The sequence below is a fragment of the Leptosomus discolor genome, chromosome Z (genome assembly GCF_034619465.1).
Source record: "Leptosomus discolor isolate bLepDis1 chromosome Z, bLepDis1.hap2, whole genome shotgun sequence".
Classification (NCBI taxonomy): domain Eukaryota; kingdom Metazoa; phylum Chordata; class Aves; order Leptosomiformes; family Leptosomidae; genus Leptosomus; species Leptosomus discolor.
In genome coordinates this window covers 77,651,654-77,676,718 of record NC_141419.1, presented here as the reverse complement: position 1 = coordinate 77,676,718, position 25,065 = coordinate 77,651,654, and the positions used below count along the sequence as shown (strand labels likewise).

Below are 25,065 nucleotides of genomic sequence, written 5' to 3'. Positions count from 1 at the left end.
CCCTGACAGGAATATTATCTTGAACAACTCAAAACTAATTCTTATTGCAGACATACAACAGATTTGGAGTAACAGAAACACAGAAATTAAACAAAAAGTTCATTTTTAAACATTCCATAAAGTTCCTGGAAAAAAGATATTTTTGTCCCTCGGTGTATTTTTCTCATAGTTTGGACATCCCCATTTTAGAAGTTTCAAATTGCAAGTTTCCTATAACCTTCTGTGGGAGACTGTTTATATCTATAAAACTCCCCCCCCAAAGAAGTCTCTAGATTAACCTCTGTCACATAATGATTTAAGGCAGCCTGCATCCCGTCATGCCAAAAAGATCTGTTCTATTGAGCTGTCAAGTACCAATTTGTCTGGCAACTTCAAAGGTAAACATCTTTCCATCATAACAAGTATTTAACCATGAGGAACCTCATTTTTCAAATTATTCTGAGGCAAAGAGTAAAACCTCTGGGGTAGCATCTACTGTAGCTCTGGCAATTGCCACTCATTAAATTTCCATGAAGTAACTAAAAAATGTATGCAGCTTTTAAACATCAAGTTAATATTTCATTTTTTTCCATTTTGAATGATTCACTTACAAGAGGAAAGGAAACATACTAACCTAGCCCCCTGTTGCATCTCCATAATAACTAACAGCAAAACTGTCAAATCCTCACAAAGTAGCAGAATGAATGTAAGATGTCTTTTTTTCTTCTTCTTCTTTTTTTGGTACAGCACAAAACACTTACTTCGAAAGAAGCGGCAGAGCCTTACCTTGGCTGAGTGCTCCATGGTGACAACCACTTTGGTCTGCGCACTGGATACCAGGTCCATGGCACCCCCCATTCCTTTCACCATCTTACCCTAAAATTAAATTTTTAATGGAAATGTAACATTTTTACTATTTAAAAAAAAAGATTGAATATATTGGCTGCAATGACAGCACAAGATATTCACCTTCTCCCGCATAGATGGCTCACCTATTTCATCACCACTGTATTCAAACACTAATAGAACTTTACCAGAACAAAACCAGCTTCTCATTCTAAGCTCTATAGGAAGCAAATAGGAGAAGAATGATGAGTAGAGTAAGGATCCACCGCCGCGGCTGGTGCCCTGATATGTAACTTAAATCTGAGTAGTATCATTGGCTTAATGGAAGCCCTGACACTGAGGAGCAATTAATTTAGTTCCAGTGGTTCTGACATGAGAAAAGCAAAGTGTTCATTCTGCTGTTGATAGAAATGCCATTATTTCCTCAAAAGAAATCTTTGCTTATGAAACGTAGCTACAAGAACATCTGAGCACTCTCCACCTGCCAGTTTAGAAAGCCGTGGCTCATATCACTGTATCAGCACAAACCGATCTTTTTGTTCTATTCCAAATGTCTGTGGATGTCATTTCAGAACATGGGCAAATAAATGAACACAGATCAGTATTCACTTCTGTTTGTACCACAAACCAAGCAATGCTTTCTGTCTCTGTAACTTATTCTTCTCTTAAAGACTGTCAGACTTGCAGCAGCTGTATTATGGCTTGGTATTCAGCTACCTCTATTTTTACTTTCCATAATGCTACAGCATTCAACCCCTGCCTGCTTCCACCACCTTAAACTGAATGCATCTGATCTTGAAAGGTAAAAGGACCAGATTTGGCACTTCTGATAGGAAATGACCATAAGTATAAAGTTCTATCAGTATAAGTAGAACAGTCATTTTTGGATGACAAGCACTAGACCCCAAAAAAAATCAAACAAGGCAACAACCTCATATGCCACTCCAGAGTTGCTGAGGAGGGCAGAAAGCAGAGTGGGACATCAAGGCACCTGCATGATAGGGGAGGTTAGTAGGAAACACAAGGCAAGGAATTTTACATATTAAAATAAGTTAATTTCTGTCTCAAGTGTTTTGTTTTTGCTCTCTTTTGAACTTGTTATTATCTGTAATTAAAATAAATTATGCAATACAGCATCACTTTTTTACATATAAAACCTAAAAGAATATGGTTAAATGACTGGAAAACTAGTATAAAGCTTTTCATTCTTTTTCCAACTATGTGATTCAGTACCTTACTAGTACCAGTACCTACAGTCCATGATATAAAACATATGGAAGAGACTTGTCTCATTAAGCTGCCAGGCCAGCAACTTACTAGTCTCTTGATCACTATGGTCTCTTGATCGTAATGAAGGGAAAATACACAAACCCTCCTCTCAAAAAAATTATATCTTCTTACTATTTGAACAGTGAAGAATAAATCACATCTTTCTATATCTATAAACAACCCCTTTGGAATTTCTCAAGTCAGATTAATATTTAATATTGATCACATTAATTAACATTACTACTAAATAATACTTTGCAAATACAAACCTGAAAGGGATAAGAGGTTTTACCTCTGTCCTTAACTTCCTAGCACTGCTCAGATCATTGTCTATCCTACCTGGAAATACAGAGCTCTTATAGAGATTGCAGTGACCTCCCATCTGCCTGCCAGAGGCTCTGACAAGATAATGCAGAGAAGCTGGAAAACACAGATTATCTCCCCAGTAACTCAGCATATGTTTGCACCAAGGATTATGCTATCAATACACCTGCCCTGACAATGCCATTAGTTCATTTTCCAGGCCTTTTAGTTCTATTAACTAGTGAAGACCTACAGCAACCAGGAAATACCTGAAGAAAGAAGTGCCAATGAAGGACAATGACAAATCTACTGCTGGAGAAGCTGTCATACAGGATGTTGTGTATGCAGAAGCAGGAAAATGCAAGTTAAGTTGAAGACAATGTCTTAGGGACCTTTAAATTGCTACATCTGCTCCTCCTCTTTAGGCAAACATACTCATCACTAGTAGGGTGCCTGGTAAAGCAAATCAATTAAGCATGAACTCCAACTAGCCAAGTAATTACATGCTTTTATTTTGAAGTATTTCCAAAACATAAGAGCTTTACATCGCTCTCAGTGCATCTACCAAATTCCCACAACTCGCACTTTCCCCCATGCCATACTGGCATAGGGGAAAGCTGCATCCTAAATTTGAATTAAAATTCTCGAGACTAAAGAGTGATTCCCGAAAGACATTCTGTTCCTTTTTGCTTAGGATAAGCATGCAGACCAAAACAGTTCTGATATTTATAAACACTGCCTATTTACAAGCAACAAGCAATTTCTGTTTCTATTAAATTTTAATAGCATGTTTAATTGCATCTGATATGTCACACTGCTTTATTTGAATACTTTGCATGTAAAAGGCAGTCTGTCACAAAAATAAATATTTTCCCCTCCTGAAGACTGCTTGCAACAGCCAACTCTGCTGTGAAATATCTGAAAAAAAATGAATTTGGTTTAGACTGCTGGATACTAGCTGAAGCGGGAAGTGTACATTTCACTTCAATAAAATGTTAATTTTTATTTATTTTTGATTGAACAGGGCAAATCGCAGACTGTAAAACTCTTGGTTTACTTGACTGGTTCACTCCTGGTTACTTGATAAGACATTTAAGTGTAATGTAATAACCTGTACAAAGCTCAGCTGTCAACTGCTGTAAATGAGTCATAACATTAAAAAAAAAAAAAAGGATGTATTTCAAATACTGCTAAAGTACATTTGCAGTTTTCCCGCTCCTTCTTACCATGTTGGGAAGGTCCAGGTTTTGCTTACCCCACCCCCATTTCCCCATTCATTTAAGATTATTTTTGTTAGTCCCTAGTTACATTGGTGCTGCTAGCTTAAGAAACCAGAAGGAAAGACTTAGTTCAGTGGTAGAGCACGGGTAATTTGAAGGACTGTTATAAAGCCCACTTCACCAGCAAGAGCTTGAAGGACACTGAGGTGCTGGAGAGGGTACAGAGGCACGCTGCCAAGCTAGTAAAGGATTTGAAGCATGTCTCATATGAGAAACAGCTGAGGGATCTGAGGCTGTTTAGCCTGGGAAAGAGAAGGCTGAGGGGAGACCTTGTCACTCTCTACAACTACCTGAAAGGAGGCTGAAAGGAGGCTGTAGTGAGGCGGGGCTTGGTCTCTTCTCCCTAGTAACAGGGAATAGAACAAGGGGAAATGGCCTTAATTTGCACCAGGGGAGGTTCAAGCTGGGTATTAGGAAGAATTTCTTTACTGAAAGGGTTGTCAGGCATTGGAACAGCCTGCCCAGGGAGGTGGTGGAGTCACCATCCCTGGAGGCATTTAATAGACGGGTAGCTGTTGTACTTAGAGACATGGTTTAGTGGTGTTGGTAGAGCTAGGAGAAAGGTTGGACTTGATGATTTTGAAGGTCTCTTCCAACCAAAACTGTTCTATGCTTCTAAGTGAGAAGAAAAGCTTTTTGAATTAGCCATGTGCTTCCTGGGAGGTCCAGTGTTGGCAATATTTACAGAGGGTTAGGTAGAGGGCAGAAACAAGCTGACAGTTTCCTTGTAGCTTCTCAGTTACCATAAAAGGTCCATACCGCAAGGAGAAATTCTGCTTTTCCCATTGTGCTTCATCAGCAGTTCCTGATAAGTCTCAGTCCAAATAATCCTGGGATGTAAGAGGTGGAAATTCACAGACCTGATGGATTTTTTTTATTTTTTATTTTTTAAATAAGATATTCAGCTCTTCTGAATGTAGTGATAGGACAAGGGGTAATGGCTTTAAACTTTAGCCCAGACCAGGACAAGAGGAAATTTAGATTAGATATAAAGAAGGAATTCTTCACTCTGAGGGTGGTGAGGCACTGGCACAGGTTGCCCAGAGAAGCCGTGGCTGCCCCCTCCCTGGCAGTGTTCAAGGCCAGGTTGGATGGGGCTTGGAGCAACCTGGTCTGGTGGAAGGTGTCCCTGCCCATGGCAGGGGGGCCGGAACTGCATGATCTTCAAGGTTCCTTCCAACCCAAACCATTCTGTGATCCTGTAACTATGACACCTAGATTAGATTTTACTCTGAGAATATGACTGAATAAACATTACCAAGAAACACTAGGAAATCATTAACGGGATTTTTGAATCAGTAGAGTTGATAATGCAACAACACAACAAAGAGTTAATACTCGTTGAATGCCACAAAGCTGAAGACACTCTACATGCACAACAGGGTAAGAAATTTTTTAAAGGACGCACAAAATAAAGATTTAGTGGTATGGCTTAGCCATACAGAAAATGACCTGATTTTCAGGAATGCTAACCAGGTATCTCTTAATACACACACTTAATGAAAAGCAAAATTAAAAAGTAAACATAATTTTTGAAAGAATGGTGAGTGACTGATAACTTCTTGGCAAAATTTATTAATAACTTTTCCCTAAAATGTAGCATGTACAAATATGTGCACTAACAATATTTATATTTTTACTTTAAATAACCAGAAAATTAAAGCAGCATAAAACATGTGCAAAGGTTCTGCCATAAAACTAACTTGAAATAATCGAATGACTGAGTGAAATTGAAATGAATACACTGAGAAATTGCATCTCAGGAGCAACTCAAAACAGTCTTGTGACATGCTTCATTGAAATCGATTTGCTTTACAGTGATGAATGTTATTTCAGACTAGTGGGACAGTTAAGCCTTCCATTTACTTTTGCATACCATTTCCAAAACACAGAGCTCAGTATGCAATAATTAAATATCACTGCCAGCATAATACTGGTCTCACTTGAAAGTGATGGTTCCATATGGTAGTCAAAATTGTTACCACTAACCCACAGATCAGGAGTCTTTTGACATATGCTTGTATTTTTGAGACAGGCAGAATTTCTTCAGCTGCTCTCATTATATAGATGCCTCATGCATAGCCACCACTTCCCACATTGAAAATTTAAGACAGCATGAATAAAATACCAACAGTGAGCTCCTACACTACTTCCATGCAGTCTGAAGAGAAATAAACATAACAAAATTGATAGAAAAAGCCCTCAAAGAGGTGGAAGAAGTATAGTTAAAAACAATACACTCCCTTTCTCCTTTGAGGCTCTGGGATTCTTCCAATGGTAGTAATTATGTGCTGCAAGTGCTCTGCAGGGCTTCCAGGCACATGTTTGTTGGGGAAAGAAGCAGTAAGCTGATACACTACTGTAGGCTTCACTCCAAGACATGTGTCTGCAAAAACCTAGTATCTTTTCATATTAAAATGATATCCCATTGAAACATAGATTTTTAAGGAGACTCTAGGTAACTGCGGGTCCTGTCCTTCTCCTTTGTTGAACCACTGCTGTATAAGCCCTACTCAGTCATGTCCTAGACATCAGACAATTTCAGCTTACTAGTAAGAGAAATACAGTCATTGAACATAAATAACCTGCATATTTTCTGTTCATAAAGAATTTAGCTAATTTGCCGTGTTTAATTAATTTTACGGTTAATAGTTAAAATATATTTCTCAAAATTTCTTGCAATGCTGTACAACTTGAAACAAAACAATGACAGTTTGGTGCACTCAGTTCAACAGAAATACTAGAAGAGAGCTACTAGACAGTGCGTGTGGATTCAAAATGAAAATAAACCTTGAGCAAAGACACTCCTATTCAAGAAAAATGGCAAATAGCCTGCAACAGAGCTACCTGAAGGAGACCTACAGTGCTCTTAGGCATTCAGGGATATGTGTCCTTTCACCCATCATTAAAAAGGAAAATTTCAAGCCAGAAAAGCTCTTGCCATGGAGCCCTCTGCTCTCAAGTTTGGCACTACAAATAATAATTAAAACCAAAACCAAACCAAAACACCCTCCCACAGTCACATACTCAGCTGGCCTCTACCAGTTTACTTTAATTTTAAAAATGTCTCTACCAATGAACATGCAGTTCACGTCACGGCCAAAGTGTTCAGAACTGTGCAAAAGATGTACTTTGAAGCTCTGTAAAACTACCAGTAATGTATACAATTATACTCCTAACGCCTTAGGTTATACTGACCTCTACAGATGGTAAATTAAAAAACCCCTTACTAAATTCGAATGGTGTTTCCTCATGTCTTCTTTCAAGATAATCTTCTTTGATAAAGCTTAGAATTCTTCTGTCACTCTCCTTCATTTTATTTCATTAATAATGCTTTAATCCTTTATGTTTGGCTACTCCAAGTCATAACATTAAAAATTAAGGCTGCTGCTTCTAAAATTAAAGGATTATTTATTTTTTCCAAGAATGATCCAGATTTATACATCCAAACTGCATCACCCTGCACAAATTACACCAACCTCTTCCTCAGTCCCTAACTGCATTACCTTAGCTATCAAAACATGAATTTTATACTCCAGCAGAATATACAAAGCTATAGTTAATTTTCTTGCTCAAAATCGTGTTTGGCTATATTCTTTGTAGGGAAGAGAGACATTAAACAGTATCAGCCTCAGTACCATCCCTGAGGCTGCTGCTTGTTAACTGAACTCCTGGCCACTAGACTTTGAGCTTTGTTTGTGGTTTAGGAAACTGCCAGCTGCCTTGCACCTTTGGATGCATCCTGTCTGCCCTCCTGGATGTACTCACGTCCAGTTTATTCATTCCTCAGTCCTCTTCTATGGTGGGTAATAGCCACCCTGCCCCATTCTGCCACTAGCCATAGAGACACTAAATTATAAGGAAATGTGTTGAGTACCTCAGCCTTCATCCAGAGTAAGAGAATCATAGAATCATTTAGGATGGAAAGACCTTTAAGATCATCAAGTCTTACTGTAAATGTAACACTGCCAAGTCCACCACTAATCCGTGGCGTTAAGTGCCACATCTACTCATTGTTTAAATATCTCCAGGGGTGGTAACTCAATACCAACTTGAGGCCATTTCTTCTTGTCCTGTCACTTGTTACTTGGGAGAAGAGACCAACCCCCACCTCACTACAACCTCCTTTCAGGTAGCTGTAGAGAGCGACAAGGTCTCCCCTCAGCCTTCTCTTCTCCAAACAACCCCAGTTCCCTCAGCCGCTCCTCACAAGACCTGTTCTCCAGACCCTTCATCAGCTTCGTTGCCCTTCTCTGGACACGCTTCAGCACCTCAACGTCCTTCTTGCAGTGAGGGGCCCAAAACTGCACACAGCATTCGAGGTGCGGCCTCACCAGTGCCAAGTACAGGGGCACGATCACCTCCCTGCTCCTGCTGGCCACACTATTGCTGATACAGGCCAGGATGCTGTTGGCCTTCTTGGCCACCTGGGCACACTGCTGGCTCATGTTCAGACGGCTCAAGTCAACCAGCACCCCCAGGTCCTTTTCTGCCGGGCAGCTTTCCAGCCACTCCTCCCCAAGCCCGTAGCATTGCATGGGGTTGATGTGACTGTGGCAGGGGCACTTGCCCCAACCCAAAAACGACTGGGACTTGCTAAAAGACACGATAAAGACCAGGTCTTTCTAGAGACAGGACAAAGCACACAAAGATGGGGGCTTTTGAGATGTTGAAAACCTTATCATTTTGTTTACCTTGCGTTTTCCTTTGGCACCAACTAATTAGAACTGACCACAGGTCAGACTCAACTCCGGTATAAATGGGGCCCAGCTGGAGAGCCGATTTGAGTCACTCCTGCCCAGAGCAGTGGGGCTGTGGTCGGGGACTCTCCCCTTGCGTAGGGACACCACCTGAGGTAATCCACCAGGGTTCAGTGCCCTCACCCCTCCACCTTTGGTGGATACATCCTTGAGTGAGCCTTTGCCCCTTCTAGGTGAGTGACTCTAATTTCTGGGTCCTCTTAAAATAGAGATTTTCCCTCTTTTAGTGGATGTGTGCTCATTTTGGATTACTTTTCTGAGTCTTGTTTACAAAAAACTTAGGAATTCTTAAGTCAGCTGTGTAGTGGTATATTCCCAACTGACATTTGAATTTACTTCAGTCTGTTGGAGTGTTATCTAACTTCGGTTGGAATAAATCTCCATTTTGAGTAGCTGCTCTGTCTGTTTTGTGAGTGCCTCCGTGACAGTGACTCAAGTGCAGGACCTGGCACTTTGCCTTGTTGAACTTCATACAGGTGGCCTCGGACCATCGCTCCAGCCTGTCCAGATCCCTCTGAAAAGCCTTCCTACCACCGAGCAGAACAACACTCCCACCCAATGTGGTGTCATCTGCAAACTCACTGAGGGTGCACTTGATCCCTTCGTCCACACCGTTGATAAAGCTATTAAACAGAACTGGCTCCAATAACCCGGGCCCCAGAGCCCTGGGGAACACCACTTGGGACTGGTTGCCAATTGTATTGAACTCCATTCACCATCACTCTTTGGGCTGAGCCATTCAGCCAGTTTTTAACCCAGTGAAGGGTACACACATCCAAGCCATGAGCAGCCAGTTTCTCCAGGAGAATGCTGTGGGAAATAGTGTCAAAGGCTTTACTGAAGTCCAGGTAAACAACATCCACAGACTTTCCCTCATCCACTAAGCTGGTCACCTGGTCATAGAAGGAGATGAGGTTAGTCAAGCAGGACCTGCCTTTCATAAACCCATGCTGGCTGGGCCTGATCACCTGGTTTTCCTGTATATGCCATGTGATGGCACTCAAGAGGATTTGCTCCATAACCTTCCCTGGCACCGAGGTCAGGCTGACAGGCTCCCTGGACTCTCTGGATCCTCCTTCGGGCCCTTCTGGTAGACGTTTACTAACTCCCTGTCCACTGGGACCTCCCTGGTTAGCCAGGACTGCTGATAAATGACTGAAAGTGGTTTGGTGAGCACTTCCACCAGTTCCCTCAGTACCCTTGGGTGGGTCCTATCCAGCACCATAGACTTGTGTGTGTCTAAGTGGCGTAGCAGGTCAATAACCATTTCCTCTTGGATTACAGGGGCTTCATTCTGTCCACAGGATAGGCCCTGTCTTCCAGCTCAAGGGGCTGGGCGCCCTGAGTACAACTGGTCTTACTATTAAAGACTGAGGCAAAGAAGGCATTAGGTACCTCAGTCTTGTCCTCATCCTTTGTCACTATGTTATCCCCTGCATCCAATAAAGGACAGAGATTCTCCTTAGCCACCCTTTTGTTGTTAATGTACTTATAGAAACTTTTTTTTTTGTCTTTTACAGCAGTAGACAGACTAGTTCTAGTTGGGCGTTGGCCCTTTTCATTTTCTCCCTGCATAACCTCATGACATCCTTTGGGTCCTCCTGAGTATGTTATTTCTCATTACTGACATGCTTCATAGTTATACTTTTCACCTGTAATATGTTTCTGCCTACTGAAATGTGATGTCACAGACATTTCACCCATTTTGCTCTTTCAGATTCACCAACTTCCAGCAGCAGGGCTCCTCCATCATTGGTTCCATGGTTTTTCTGCTGGTACACCATGTCAGCATATCAGTAGTTATATTATTAACATCGTTTAATGGCTAAGGGATATTCAGAAATGCATATTACGAATACAGATGTCCTGGTGTCACAGGGAAACATTTCAGAAGTCCTGGTGTTTCGTTTTGACCTATGCCCAGCCTCTGATACATGTCACGACGGCAACCAGAGTCATGTATCTTAGATTAGGAAGGCTGTAGAACATAAAGCAGTACTTCATAGTAAGGTGTAGCCACCAGAAGGGCAACAGAAACTATTTCATAAAATGCTTCTATTCTGAGGGTCTCAAAAAGTCACTGGTAGAAAGGAACTACAAACAAAGCAAGAACAGGCAGGGAGATTTCAAAATCCCAAGTGAGACAATTTAAACTGCCACAGGAGCCAGGACTGCTGCGACAGTCCATGCTTGTGCTGCTGCTCTGTAGGTGCTGTGAAGCTGCCCTGCTAGCAGCAATTTCTGACAGTAGCTTGAGAGACACAGATAGGTCAGATACTGTGTTCTTCACTCACGAAGTAAAATGTGGCTCCATCCAGCAGCTCCCAGAAGCCATGGGCTCTGATCTGCTCTGGTCTGTCTGCCCTACTCCGTAGCCATGTCCTCAGCGTTTCTCTTCCACCTTGCTTGGCCACCTTCTCCCAGCTGCACTCTGCTCCCAGGTGCTCCTCAGAAATTTACCACCTCCTTCTCCTTTCCTTCCTCAGAAACCCTCTTGTTAGTTGGAGAAATACCGAAGAGAGGAAGACGAAAAGCCATTAAGTAGTAGTGCTTAATGGAATAAAACTACCAATAAATGCCGATGTTTAAGAAGTAACCTCTGCCTAAGCAAACATCATTGTTTACTGCATGTGCTTAAAATATTTTCACCCTCTTCTTCCTTTACTCGTGGGATATTTTTCCCTCCATTAGAAACTGGCACATAAGAGGAAAGAAAGGGCTGTAATTATTGCAATGAGACTTCCTTAGCTCAGTTCCTAATAATAAGTGCAAGTAAATACACACATGCATGTACTAGAGCTCCAGTGTTATCAAGCTCTTATGGGACAGAAAGGGTAGCTTCATAATGGTACTTATTCAAAACACAAAATTTAGAGTTATTACTTGCCTCTGAAATAGAAGTGAATACCATCAATTCAAGAACCCAAAAGCTACACTGCATAAGGAATACTTAAATCAAACTTAAAGGTAAAGCTAAGTGAAAAATATTAAAATAAAATACATCTTAAATTTTCCTTACACTATGTACTTTCAGCAAAGTCTATCTTTGTACAACCCCACACAAATCTTGTGACTAAAATCAGATGCATCTCGTTCATAATTCAACTTAACTGATGATTACATATCATCTTATTTACAGCAAAAGCAGGAAGATCTGAATGCCTACATGCTGGTTAATCCGATTTTAATAATCTGTACTGTAGAATAGTAATAACACATCCGTAAAGCAGATTAAGGCTCATCTGAGCAATGGATCTCAAAACAAAGTAACCAAAGGGAAATGATTGCTGATTGGAAGGGCCAATGGGACATCATCAGGCATACTCACAAGTAAATACAAACTCATTGCAAAAGAATTTGCCAAAGGTTAGCAGGAGTGGCAAATGGGGATAGCAAAAAGTCACACGGATCCATGTGGTGTATGGCAGTAAAAAGGTATACCTCAAAGTTAACAAAAAGACAAATAAAAGCTACCCAAAGCTGTATTTTGTACTTTTCTGGTTTGAAAATGTATCTGTTACTCATAAATTTGGGGCTGGCCAGAATGGAAAGGCATCTTCATAAGCAAAATAAGCAATTCCAGATAAGGAAAATAATCATAGAATCATAGATTCATTAGGTTGGAAGAGACCTGTGAGATCATCAAGTCCAATCTTTGACCTAATACCACCATGCCCACTAAACCATGTCCCGAAGTGCCACATCTACATGTTTTTTGAAGACCTCCAGGGATGGTGACTCCACCACTTCCCTGGGCAGCCTGTTCCAATGTTTGACCACTGTTTCAGTAAAGAAATTTTTTCTAATATTCAACCTAAACCTCCCCTGCTGCAACATGAGGCCTTTTGCTCTTGTCCTATCACTTGTTACTTGGGAGAAGAGACCGACCCCCACCTCACTACAACCTCCTTTCAGGTAGCTGTAGAGAGCGACAAGGTCTCCCCTCAGCCTTCTCTTCTCCAGGCTAGACAACCTCAGTTCCCTCAGCTGCTCCTCACAAGCCCTGTTCTCCAGACCCTTCATCAGCTTCATTGCCCTTCTCTGCGCTCTCTCCAGCACCTCAATGTCCTTCTTGCAGTGAGGGGCCCAAAACTGCACACAGCATTCGAGGTGCGGCCTCACCAGTGCCCAGTACAGGGGCACAATCACCTCCCTGCTCCTGCTGGCCACACCACTTCTGATACAGGCCAGGATGCTGTTGGCTTTCTTGGCCACCTGGGCACACTGCTGGCTCATGTTCAAAAGTAAAATCAGCATCTTCTAGAGAACATAAAGCACTAAAAGAAGGAATATGTAAGCCTGCACAGTTTTGAGAAAGACTTAGAATACAATCTAAGCTTCAATGCTTTGAGAAATATGTTTGTAAATTAATCTGCTTTATTAATTCAAAATGCTGGCTTCATCTTTTAGTAGTTCAGATCTTGAAAGACAAGTCACAAAAAATGTTGGTGAAAGAATTTCAACATCATAAACAGAAAAAGTAGTTATACCTCCTATAAGGCAAAAAGTATTCTGAAAGAATGCAAAAAGTGCACAGAGTGGAAAAGCGAGTACTACTTGGTCCCTGAAAACATTGTGTGGTACTGTAAGTATTATTTGTGCTGCAGCATCTGTGAATGCTGTGCTTTTGTTCAATCTAAGTCTAGGACAAAAGCTGAAGTTGAGTTTTTAGAAGCAGTTTAGACTGTTAAATGTTTTGCTTCAACACAATGTTACTAGCAAGTCAAAAATAGGACAAAAATAATTCTGATAGTCTCCAGTTGTGGCATATCTTTGGAAACTGATGCTAATAGGAACCAAACAAGCTCGAGACAGTCAACTAAATATATTGGGAAAATATCTTTATTTTGAAGTTTATCTAAATACAGCAAAAGTTGAATTTTCACCTATTCCTCTAAAGATAACTTATACATAACCTGAGCAAAAATTTATTTTTTGATACAATACTTGAACAACATCAAAACATATTTTGTTGTACGAAATACAAATACATGTCGTTGATCAAGTTTAGAAAATGCTTGTTAAGCATGACTAGTTTTGTCAAACATAGAAAAGACAGAACTATGACAAATAACAAAAGCTGGCGTGAGAAAATGGCAATACATGTTGATTTTAACTGCAAGTTTTAATTTGAAAAGAAAAAGTCCTGCAACTCTGTTTACAAATACTACAATGAATAACAGCCCCAAACTCTGCTTTCCAAAGCTTTGAAAAGTCTTGGGAAAAGCCAATGGGAATGGAGGTCAAAATAAAAATAAAGCTGGAAATACAGCACAATGGGCTTTTTTTTAAAAAAAAAAAAAAAAAAAAGGCAAAAACAAAAAAACCCCACCCCAAGCAAAATGAAACCAAGCAAGAAAACAAGTGGTGAATTGCTCCAGCTCTTGACAATACTTTTCAAGAACGAACACTCTAGTGAATAGCTTTCAGATTCAGCATAGATGCAACTGCATGAAATTTTACATCCTAAGATACCAATACGGTCAGTTGAAATTACTGGGACTTTTAGCATTAAAATCTATCCACTGATGATTCAGTAACGCTTTTTTTCAAACATTTCACCTTCGTGACCTATTACTAGAGGTGCATTTTTCCGGGTTTACTAGGAATACTTTAAAGCAGGAATCTTTATTTATTACTTGTTCATTTGGTTATTTCGAAGACTACTTCTCATGCTGCTTCAATTTACCAAAGCAACAAAGATCGAACCAAGCAATTCTTCCTACCTAAAATTCAACCCACCCCCCTCTGCTTTCTAATAGCCCTTGAGAAAACAAGTCCTATTACAGCTTGAGTAAACAGAAGGCTTGAGTAAACAGGTGCAGGAACACTCAGCACTGCTTTTGCAGGCTAAAGGACTGTCAAAGAAGAAAATCTCAGGAGTTAAGTATGAAGGATATGAATATGAAGGATAGTCTAGGGACACATTTATATAGTGACTTTCATTTTGCAAAAGCATAAGGAGAATGTCATCTAAGGCAACCCAGCTAAATAAAACCTAGAATTTATCTGACAATTGAAAGAAAAAGATGTATAGATTAAAATCATCTTGAACAGCACCTATAAAAAAATCTCTATACTATGTAGAAAAAAAAGTTTATACTATAACAACTTACCTTTAAATACTTTTTCTAGTTGGTCTTCAATAATTTTTAAAAGCCACTATGTAAGAAAGTAATTTCTACTTATATAAGACATCACAGCTACCACAAGTTAATGTGAAGGAAGTGCTTTCACAAACCTAGAGCTAGTTCATCTAGTAAAAGGAAAGAGTAGTTCTTAGACTGACATGAAGGAAAAAATATCCCACTCAGCTTCTCAGTGACAGATACCTGCAGTACTGGACTGACAGTGTAGATTACTTACATTTATTTATGTCAATCATCTAAAAAAAAGTACTAAATGTAAGTTTTTTACAGTTAGCCATTCAAAATATATAATTAGAGTTTGGGTGACCTATCACACCTTTGAGTTACAGAGCCATGGATAAATCACGTGACTCCAATTTTAGTTCCCTGAGATTTCAAGTCTTTAAAAACTCAGACGATCATACTTTTGCCTTGGCTCAAACAGCAAACCTCAGGTTAAAAATGTAATTTGATTTATCCCTTATATTTCAAAGTGTGTGTGGGTTCCTCCATAGAGGCTGGGTTTATTATTTTGGATTCTAGTAACAAGTTCTTGTAACTCAAGAAAAAAAAGAAATCCGAATTGGACAATGCAAAGCTAACCAGTATTACCTTAATGCACGTCATACTGGCACTCCTACAGTATATCTGACCATCAGATTATGTTTAAAACACTGAGTTCTATCAAAAGACATAAAACAGCAACAGAAGAGCACACACAGGATCCCAGAGTGATGCACTAACAGCAGCATTAAATTTCAGACCCCATTTTTCACAAGATTAACTGGGTGATACTGGAAGTAGAAAAGAGTCTTGAAAAAGCTAGCAGTGGGGTCTGGAAAGATCTAGCCAGCACTAGTCCATCTGTTCTCAGTTGTATGACCATAAAACCAGGTTGTGCTGTGAGAACATCTAAGGAAGACTGTTTTCTTATGGATTTATCTCCTACGTGCCCTATTCCAACCTAGCCATAACCCTTCACATCCCCTACAATCGCTCACACAGAAACCTGGAAAAGCCCCTCAGATAACCCTTTCTCTCATGTCTGCAGGCGCAGACCCTGTCTTTGTCCCCTCTTGCTAAACGCAGCTATGCTCCAGCCACCACTCCATAACTTGTGCGCTCACAGGCCTGCTGGAGAATTCACACAGACTGCTGGACTCAACTAACACTTCTCCAAGAGACAGGACATTCATCTGGGGTTTTTTTCCTCCTCTACCCAGCTTTCAGTTTTCAAAGACTTTCCTGAGGCCTTTGGCAGTGCTCAGACAGATAGAAATATGCCCCATTACCTTAAACCAGGCTAAAAAGAAAATTTGTTTCTAGACATCTTTGATACAAATTGTATCAGAAAGTACCATACTGAAAGCCATCGAAAATACCAAACTTGTAAACCATGTTAAAAATACGTATGTGTTCAAAGAATGGCTTAATGTCATTAGCTGCTTAAATAACACTTGGATTAGATTGTATTTCTACATTTGAAACCTGTAGGACAACTCAGGTAAATACAATAGTATTGCTTCATTCTAGATATATTCAAAATGGCAATGCTGTTATCCTTTGACAGGAATCCTAAGAACAATAATGCAGACTTTTTTTATAATTTTATGACGAGCTACATGCTATTTTACACCTTCCTTCCAGTTCTTGCTCCAGGTACAACTCAACAAGATTTGTCGCTCTCAGGAAAAAGCATCAGTCCTCAGCAAAGAACCATGACATTTGAAAAACATAGACCCAAGAGGAAGGAAAAAGGCTTACATAAATCATGTTTAGCTTTTCACAACACTTAGCACAGGCATAATTTTAGAGCACTGACTCCTGATAATTGATTGCCTGGTGCCAGCAGTATGCAAGAAAACCTGTTAACATTCAAGATGCACATATCCTCTAATTTAATGGTTTGAGCTTCACAACCCCTATTCTGCTTCAGCCCTTTTCTCCTTTGCCTGACCCTCAGCTACATTTTTATTATCCTAAATGTAGTGCACTGACAATAGTACAAACACCTACTTACAGGAATCATCCAGTTGGCCAGGTCACCGTACTTAGACACCTGCATAGCTCCAAGCATTGTCAAATCAACATGGCCTCTGGCAACAGAAAGTGTGTAATTAGCATACCATGTTCAAGTAACAGCCCGCAAATCTTAACAAGCTTTCGTTCGCCGCCTCATTACATCACTATAAAAATGGTGGCATACCACAGAGGTAGCAACCATTTTGTCACACATGTAGTTGGTTTTTTCCTCTCTAGATGTAGCACTGATGCAAATTTTTCTGTCTGCCTACTGAGCCTGTTATTACTTTTGTCTGGTTTTGGTTAATTGCATGCACAGTCAATCAGCTCTGAACTCATACTTTTAAGTGCACTCCTTCACATATTTACATGCACTCTTTATCTTTTCAGAGCCATTAGGATTTAGTGTTTGTTTGCATCCAACCTCCTTCCAAAAAAAAACCAAACAAAAAACAGGTGCAGACGGTGAATTTCCATTAGAGAGGTGGAATAAGGATCATAGTTGCAAGCTGAGCAAAGACACAGATTAGATACTTGGAAATGACCAAAAAGTAGCTGTTAAAACACAGTTATAAATGTGTTTACATAAGGCCAGGTGGTGGTAGACACGAACAGCACTATGGTATCTATTAGTTACAGTGTTTTTCTATTTCCGATAGCTAGTCCTAATCCTCTGTAAACCATCACTGATTAAGACCATGATCATTTTACAGGTTGTTCAATGCTAACCACATTTCAAAGAATTACTCATGAGTTCAGTCACTGACTCAGTTTATTCTTTTCATGTTTCAAAAGATCAGGGTTGTGTTGTTACGTACCCTCTTATCATTGCAAATGATTCATCGCTAGAGAAATAGGAAGAACCTGGAAGAACAGTGACTGTCTCCTTACCTGTAAAAGAAATAAGCTATAGTATGTATGTACTTTGTCCCTTTGACAAATGAAGTCACAGCTGTTAACCAAGAAAAAAGGTTTTCTTATGAAATTCCTTTGGATTCTGTACAACTATGGACCTTACTACACTTACTATATCACATATAAACCTAATCAATCATAATGAACTGTGAAGCAGTTTGTTACAGTTTTTAATGATAGGATTGCCTGCGGTTTGACCATCAGCAGCTCCAGGCAAGACATCACTGACACCAGAGGCTAAGATATCTCTGTGAGCTTCAGCTTTCTGCTCTATCCACAGAAAAAGTAACTTTCTTTTGAAACAGAGAAAGAGCATCTTCAGGAGGCAGGGAGGTTGCAAGGAAGACTGAGCAGACCAGATTGAACAGTCTAGAGTGATAACGATGTAGAATACAGAAAAATAAATGACAGATCTAGTCTACTCTTGCTTTGCTAAGGTGCACAAGAAAGTGTCTGTGCATTGTACTGTTCTTTGCACAGTGCTTGGGTCAAGCAACAGAGCACACATGGAAGTGTCTTATTTTGACTCCGTCCAGAGCCCTCTCTTTCTTTTCCTGCCAGCACTTTGAATCAGTCTAAGCAACAGCCATGTGTACAGAGTGCCTCTGGAAAGGCATGAGAAACGCAGCTGAAGTTAAAGTTATAAAACAAGCATGGGAAACTTGAGAGAAAATATAAACCAAAAGACTTTAGCATCAGATGGCATTGTGAAGAAAAAGTTAGTGCAACAACAAAGGGGAAGAGGAATGAGACATCATTAAACAATTTCCAGAAAACAGGGAAAAAGAGACAATGAGATTAACTGAGAGGATGGGAAAAGGGAAGGAAACACAGTAGGAAAGTTAAAATAGAGACCTGAGTTACCTGCTTTAATTTGTTCAGCTCACTTGATGTATAGTATATGCCAAGATACTGTATGGAAATTAAATTTTGACACACAAAATAGTATAGAATTAAGGTCATACAAGTGCTCTTGCAGACAGATTGCAAGAATTCACCTTGCTGACATCCAGACCTGCTGAAACTGCCTGAATTGTCTTTCCTTACCAGGCACCCACCTAGGGCAGCGGGAGAGACAACACAGTCTGCAAGCAGCAACATGCAGCAAGAACCCTGGGATAAAGTGACAAGCTAAGGCAGGCTGAGGACCACAGAATAATGTAACAGGAGCACCGTAATACCCACTTCTTGAAAATACTCTCAGGAAGTCAGTAAATATTTTAGCTGTAAGACAGAAGTCTACTGTTCAGTAACAGCGAGGATAAACTTCATGTGAGACATTCAGAAAATGGGACAAACAAAAAACCCATGCATATTTCAGAGAATTAAATTATATTTGCAGATAAAAATTTAGCAAAAGCCCAAACTGGGAGCATATTTTGAAAATTTATCAGTGTGGACTTTGGGGGCTGATACTGAACCATTCCAGTCAACGAATGCGATCAGAACCAAATTCTATTCCTTTGCTATTTAGTTTCTCTTTTCTTCACATGGTTTTATACATTTGGCTAGAAAGCACCTAGAATGGTCTTAATTCAACTAAATGTCAGCAGGATTTAGCAGCTTCTCAATGTTTCAGCAATGATAACAATAATAATTTTGGTGGTAGATCTGAGGTTCACCTATCCTGTGTACTGTCTACTGCAGCTTCAGAGAAAGATGTGAAGATGCTTAAGACTGAATTACCAACACTAGAATAACCTGATTTCCATGTTGCATTCTGACCTCTTATGTTAGCTTCATCCCTACAAGACTGGCTCTTTAAAAATATTTATCAACTATAAACAACTCAAGAGCATCATGACATCCATATAAAAACCACAATGATTTTTCAGAGTATTTATCAAGTTCTTGGATATTTTTTTCCAGTGTCACTCTGTTAATGGGTTCATTTCTAATGCACCCATATTAGAACTTAAGTTCTAATGTGCATGCATATAATTTCACCTTTTATAGTAAATGTTTTTTATTCTAAATAATTTTTCCTTCCAGTAACACCTTCAATATTTAAAAAAAAACCCAAACCAACCAACACCTCAATTTCAGTTCAAGCATTAAGACAGCTCTCATGTGTCTCTGACATTTTCCGTCATACAGTGTATCACAACAGTTACCTAGCTACTGGTGAAATGCTGGACTCAATTCCTTAATAATTGCTTATTTCAAATCAGAAGATGGCCTAAACTTAAATAACTTATGTAAAACATAACACTGAAACAGAGTCAGAAACATAGCAGTATGATAATGGTTAGTTAAGCCAGGTAGCAAATGTTTCAAGTCAGTAAACAATTGCTGGACTGCACCCTGATATTAAATTAAAAGCTTGTTTGATGTCAGTGCTTTATCTCCTTTGACTTTTCAGTGTTTAATTGTACTTGCTAACAGCCACTGAGAAAGGTACTGTCTATATTGATACATACGTACACACCCATAAATATGCGTGTATGTATGTATATGCATACATAAATAAAAAATATAAAATGCATAGGTTTTCCATACGAAAAAATAACTCTAAGGTGTCAGCTATGGCTCTATAACCTATATTATTAACATCAGTGAGAATTTATAAAGTGCCACGGTCTGCTTCTGTTTATCACAATGCAATATATAGGTGTTATTTTAGATGGAAACAGAGAACAGACACAGGCACAACTTTCCATGAAGAATACAGAAATCATACAGATGCACTAAACCTTATCAAGCTTAAGTTTTTACATTGCATAGCTGCTTCTGAGGTGAAATTCCCCAAAATGGCTGACCAAAATCAGTACGTGAGGACTGGCATTCCCCCACCAAGGTGGCAAAAGCAGCTGCCGGCAGCAGAGCCTTCCAGTGTGCCAGTTCCCGTTTGGGTTTCGGGAGCTTTTTCCCCTGCCCTGACTACCGCTCCCTCTCCAAATGCAAATCAGTTGCATTCCTGGCAACTCACTAGCCAGGAATAAACTAGGTCATTATACACAGATGTTTTAAAACATGTCCCAAACATATATAATGGAAAACATTTTTTAGAAGACACAAGGTAAAAAGCAGCAGGAAAACAAATCCAATATTCGCATATAGGCTTCATAAAACAACCTCACTTCTGAAAAGGCAGATTTGACCCTTTACTGCCTGTGTTTCCTTCAGTAGCTACTAAAATGCATTGAAGTATAAGCTCTCTAACTAGAATATTAAACATCTCCATTGATCAAAACCAACCTTCGCTTAAAATAAGACAAATACATTAATATTTATATGTAAATAAATCAGGAGTCTGGGTTCAAATACTGAATAAAAAGAGATTTTTTTTACATTTAGCAATGAGTAATCATTTTCCATAAATTAATTTTATTTAAAAGATTTTACCTGCATTAATCAGGTCTGGATCTACTTCATTTTCAAGAGGATAAGGACCCTGACAACAACACAGACATATGTCAGCTTTACATTAAAATATCTTTGAGACACAATTAATAACTGCTTTACTGTTTCTAATGCTTATTAGTGAAAATAAATGATCACAGACACGCATTTTTGTTATCTTTAACAGAACAACATCCTTGATGATCCAAGCCACTGTTTACATCAACTAATACAAAAAGACTGATGGACATATTGCTAGAGGCTGTTAGAATGACTAAATAACTACAAAGCGGGGATTTGGTTTGGTTTGGTTTTCTTAACCAAAGCAACAGACATTTTTAAGAAAAAGGTATGTAGGTTCAACTTCATAAAGGCATACAACAGTGAAAATAATATTCACTTTAAGGTTTATTCAAAATTATGTTTGATAAGGGTTAGAAGGCTTGGTCTTGAAAAGGCTCTGAATTCTTATTGAAGGTTCTGACTCCTTACAGCAAAACAGGTAATTAAGAACATACTTAGCAAAGTAGTTCTATAATTCTGAAATGAGCATTTCCTTAAAAACTTCTCTGCACTACAATGAGAATTTTATGATGATGCAACAATGGCGTATATTTTAGTATGTTTTTTAGTAAAAATACAATCAAATTGGGGGTGGGCAGGGAATAAAACCCAGCCACTGCAAGGTAAGTATACTGCAATAAGTGACCAAGGTATATCCTTACCAAACCCAGGACTCCATTTTCACTCTGTAAGTGAACAGTGATGTCTGGACTGATGAAGTTACTGGCCAACAGTGGGATTCCAATACCCAGATTAGCTGAAGAGAATTTGTTAAGGCACAAACAGGAACACACTTACTGCAAACTAGAAAATTTAAAAAAAAAGTTATCATTGTACTACAATTGGATTAGAACCGTTCTCTTCACAAACACTTTCAATTTTAGTTATATGCCTCATACTTGTGATGAATTATTTTGCCATTTGGACTCTCTAATTGCATTTTGTCAATTGCTTTACATGACAAAAACCTGGCTTAATTTCCAACATACGTAGCTTTTTCAAGAAATTCTTGCAAAACATTCAACTGCTAACAAACACTCCAGATATTCCTGGATAAAAACTGCAGGTCTTAACGTCCCATCTATTTCAATAGAGTGTTAATAAAATGAGAGAATCCTAGGCTCTGGGAAAGACAATGAGCATGGTAATTAACAGCTGTGGTTGTTATTCTAGTGAGTCATCACTTTAACCTATAGCACAGCTGAAGGATACCATACATGCCATCCTCAAACTCTAAAGCAGCCCGTCTGATGATCCTCTCCCTCACATTGTCTCCTTGTTTTTGTTTGGCTTTTGAGTCTTCAGGCTTTCGGATTGATAAACGCTGCAAAAGAAGTAATCATAAGATTAGAATCCAGATTCTTGCTTCTCAAGACACAAAAGGCTGATTTGTGATTGCACTGAGATACTTGGTCTAAGAATAACGTTATTTATCTGTCGTCTACAAAAAACAACTTTTTATTCTATCAGTTCAAGATTATCTAAGCCAATGGAGTCATCAAATATCCCTAATGATAGCCTTAGAGAAAAATGTTATTTCTTTGTCTGTACTACCAAGGCTGAGAGAGTACATGATACATAGACAACTGATTAAGAAGGCATGAAGCATTAGTGCAAATACTAAGAAGTCCAAGAATCATTCCCCAGAGATACTTAAATAAATTTGTAAAATGTCAGCCTAAAATACAAATACTGCTCTCTTTCTGCTTTCATTCAATTTAATGGTGTTATTCTAGATTTATGTATATCAGACAGACAAATGCCAGTCATCTAAAGATACTGTGAGCTAAGCAACTAAGTTTTCATCTGTATAATCTTGCATAAATCTGCCTGAAACTGTTTCTTGACAACACTTCCTGGCCTTAAGTTGATGCTTTCTCAATCACATGTAGGTGAAAATGCCACGACATTCAAGAAGTTTTAAGACCTTTTTTGTAGATTATTGTTCATATAGATTATGTTCTTTGCACATGTCTCTCATACATATAAAATTGCCCTAGGCAACATTGTGTCCTGCACCCCTGTATGTCTTCACATCCTTTCCTACTTCAGGTTATAATGAACACATCAGGCAAAATCATCCTCTGTTCCTTTTCATCACCACAAAAGACATTTTGCACTGCCTTTTTTCCCCGTGTTGGGAGTCACTTTCCTCTTAGGCAGTCAGGAACAGTCAGTATCAATCCTCTTGAATTTCCCAACAACGTTCTTTTTATGCTTTGGCTGTTTTCCCTAGATTTGCTTCACTTGCAAGTTATGGAAAAAGTAAGAACAATCACAGAGGGTTTCTCTGCAGCAAAGAGAAGGTTGGATAGAAAGCGACTTGCACTAGAGAGAACACATCTGAGTCAAATTAGACAGCAACTGCTATTTAGATCCAGTAAGAATTATGACAAGACTAGCTTCTCTTTATTCTCTTTATTCCTCATCTTTCCTTTTACCACTTATCATCCTCAGTGCTTTCGTATGAACAGCTACTTCCTTCATAGATAATCTTTTATGGAAGAGTAAATAAATCTGCCATTTCCTTCTTATACTTCTATTAATGAAAGGTGCCACTGCCAGGATTACAAAATTGATATCTGTTACAATTTTGCTGTCCAGTTTATTGTAGCTTTTTTGGTTTTTTCCTTCCTCTCACTTCCTTTTTTTCTATATAGGGAACAGGGCAGTTGACGAGGTAAGTGTATCCCCTTATGCAGCCAAGCCAAAAAAAATCCGGTGTTTGTAAAAAGGTCTTCCCTGGACAGAGAGTCACCTCTTCATCCACTGCCAAACTGCGATAAATTTCTCTCATGAAAGGTAAAAGCTTTTCTGTGAGATATTGCACTCATTTAGAAGAAGCAAACAGGCCATTAACATAACATGCCCAGAGAAAGAAAAAAAAAGGTTTGATACCTCTGTTTCCAGTCAAATACTCAACAAAATGCACTATGCTTTTGCAGAATGAACAGATGGAAGGAAAAAAGAAAACTTCTAACCTTAACATTCATAAAAGAGTTTACTCAGACAAAACGACTTGTATGACTTTCTAGGACTTTATAACTTGATTTTAATAATAACATTTTAATTATTACAATTTGTTTCTGCACTTTTTTTTCCCAAGATGTTTTTTTCCTTGTATCATACATCTCACCCTCCACCAGCTCTTCTGATTATATTTTGAATAATTCCCACCTCCAGAGTATGGAGACACAGGAGAAATACAGAATTTTCAATTGCACTTTAAGAGCATTGCCACATCACCAAAATTAATATAGGGATATAGCTTGAGTGAGGCAAAGCCAAAAACAAAGAACAACAATTACATAATCATTATTTTCTTGGATGTTTTCAGTGATGGAATACTATTGCTGCAATTTTTAATAATTATTGACATCTTTTACTCAGACCAGAAATGCCACTGGCTAAAAAAGTTCCTGATTAAAGAAAAGGAAAGAAAGTTCTAGGACCTTGGCAATGTAATGTAATTCAATACACCGCACAAAACAGGCTGAGAGTGGCCCTACGTGCCATGTCAAAAGCTCTCCAGTAGAAAAGAAAGTATCTAACCATCAAAGTCAGCTTTTAGTCTAGGTATTCCCCTTGTTGTGTCTACAGAATGTAATCTGAAAGAAGGAAGAATGAAGTAGCATTTTCCATCAAATTTTCAACTGCATTAAAGCCATCCAGAACCACAGGCAGTTGCTCCAAATTATTCAGGGACTGAACCAGAGACCCTGAGGTGTAAGAAAAAAGGCTCAATTCTCAGGTCTCCACCTAACTAACTACCTAAGTACCTACCTAAGATCCAGTACTTAGCAAAACTTGGCAAGTCTTTCTCACACTATTTTCTCAGAGCAAAGACTTAGTGGCTAGAGTAAAAACCCTCTAAATTCTAAAATACAACCCAAGCTGAAATATGTTGTGACCAAGAAGCTCAGCTACTTACTTCAATTCTCTTCTCAAACTTTTCTCCTTGTATCAGACGATCAACATAGATTTTGGGAACATGGATGTCTTCCGGGGCAAATGCTCCTATATCGACAATTTCTTCCACCTACAGAGAGAAAAGGGAAAGTGAAAATATTTAGAAAAAAAGTACTTAATGAGAGATTTTATTAGCAATGAAGTTTCAAGTACTAAATACACAGCAATGAAGTTTCAAGTACTAAATAC

General features: G+C 39.0%; 1 protein-coding gene across 1 annotated transcript in view; it reads right to left on the bottom strand.

Moving 5' to 3' along the window:
* The window catches only part of OXCT1 (3-oxoacid CoA-transferase 1), an 84,636-nt gene that overhangs the window by 13,508 nt on the left and 46,063 nt on the right, over positions 1-25,065 (bottom strand). The window contains exons 8-14 of the mRNA XM_086479437.1: positions 24,839-24,946; positions 22,120-22,231; positions 21,570-21,664; positions 20,848-20,896; positions 17,406-17,478; positions 16,586-16,661; positions 766-855 (exon numbers count right to left, since the gene is read on the bottom strand). Coding sequence (XP_086335563.1) covers positions 766-855; positions 16,586-16,661; positions 17,406-17,478; positions 20,848-20,896; positions 21,570-21,664; positions 22,120-22,231; positions 24,839-24,946 — 603 coding nt within the window. The remainder of the gene's footprint in view (positions 1-765; positions 856-16,585; positions 16,662-17,405; positions 17,479-20,847; positions 20,897-21,569; positions 21,665-22,119; positions 22,232-24,838; positions 24,947-25,065) is intronic.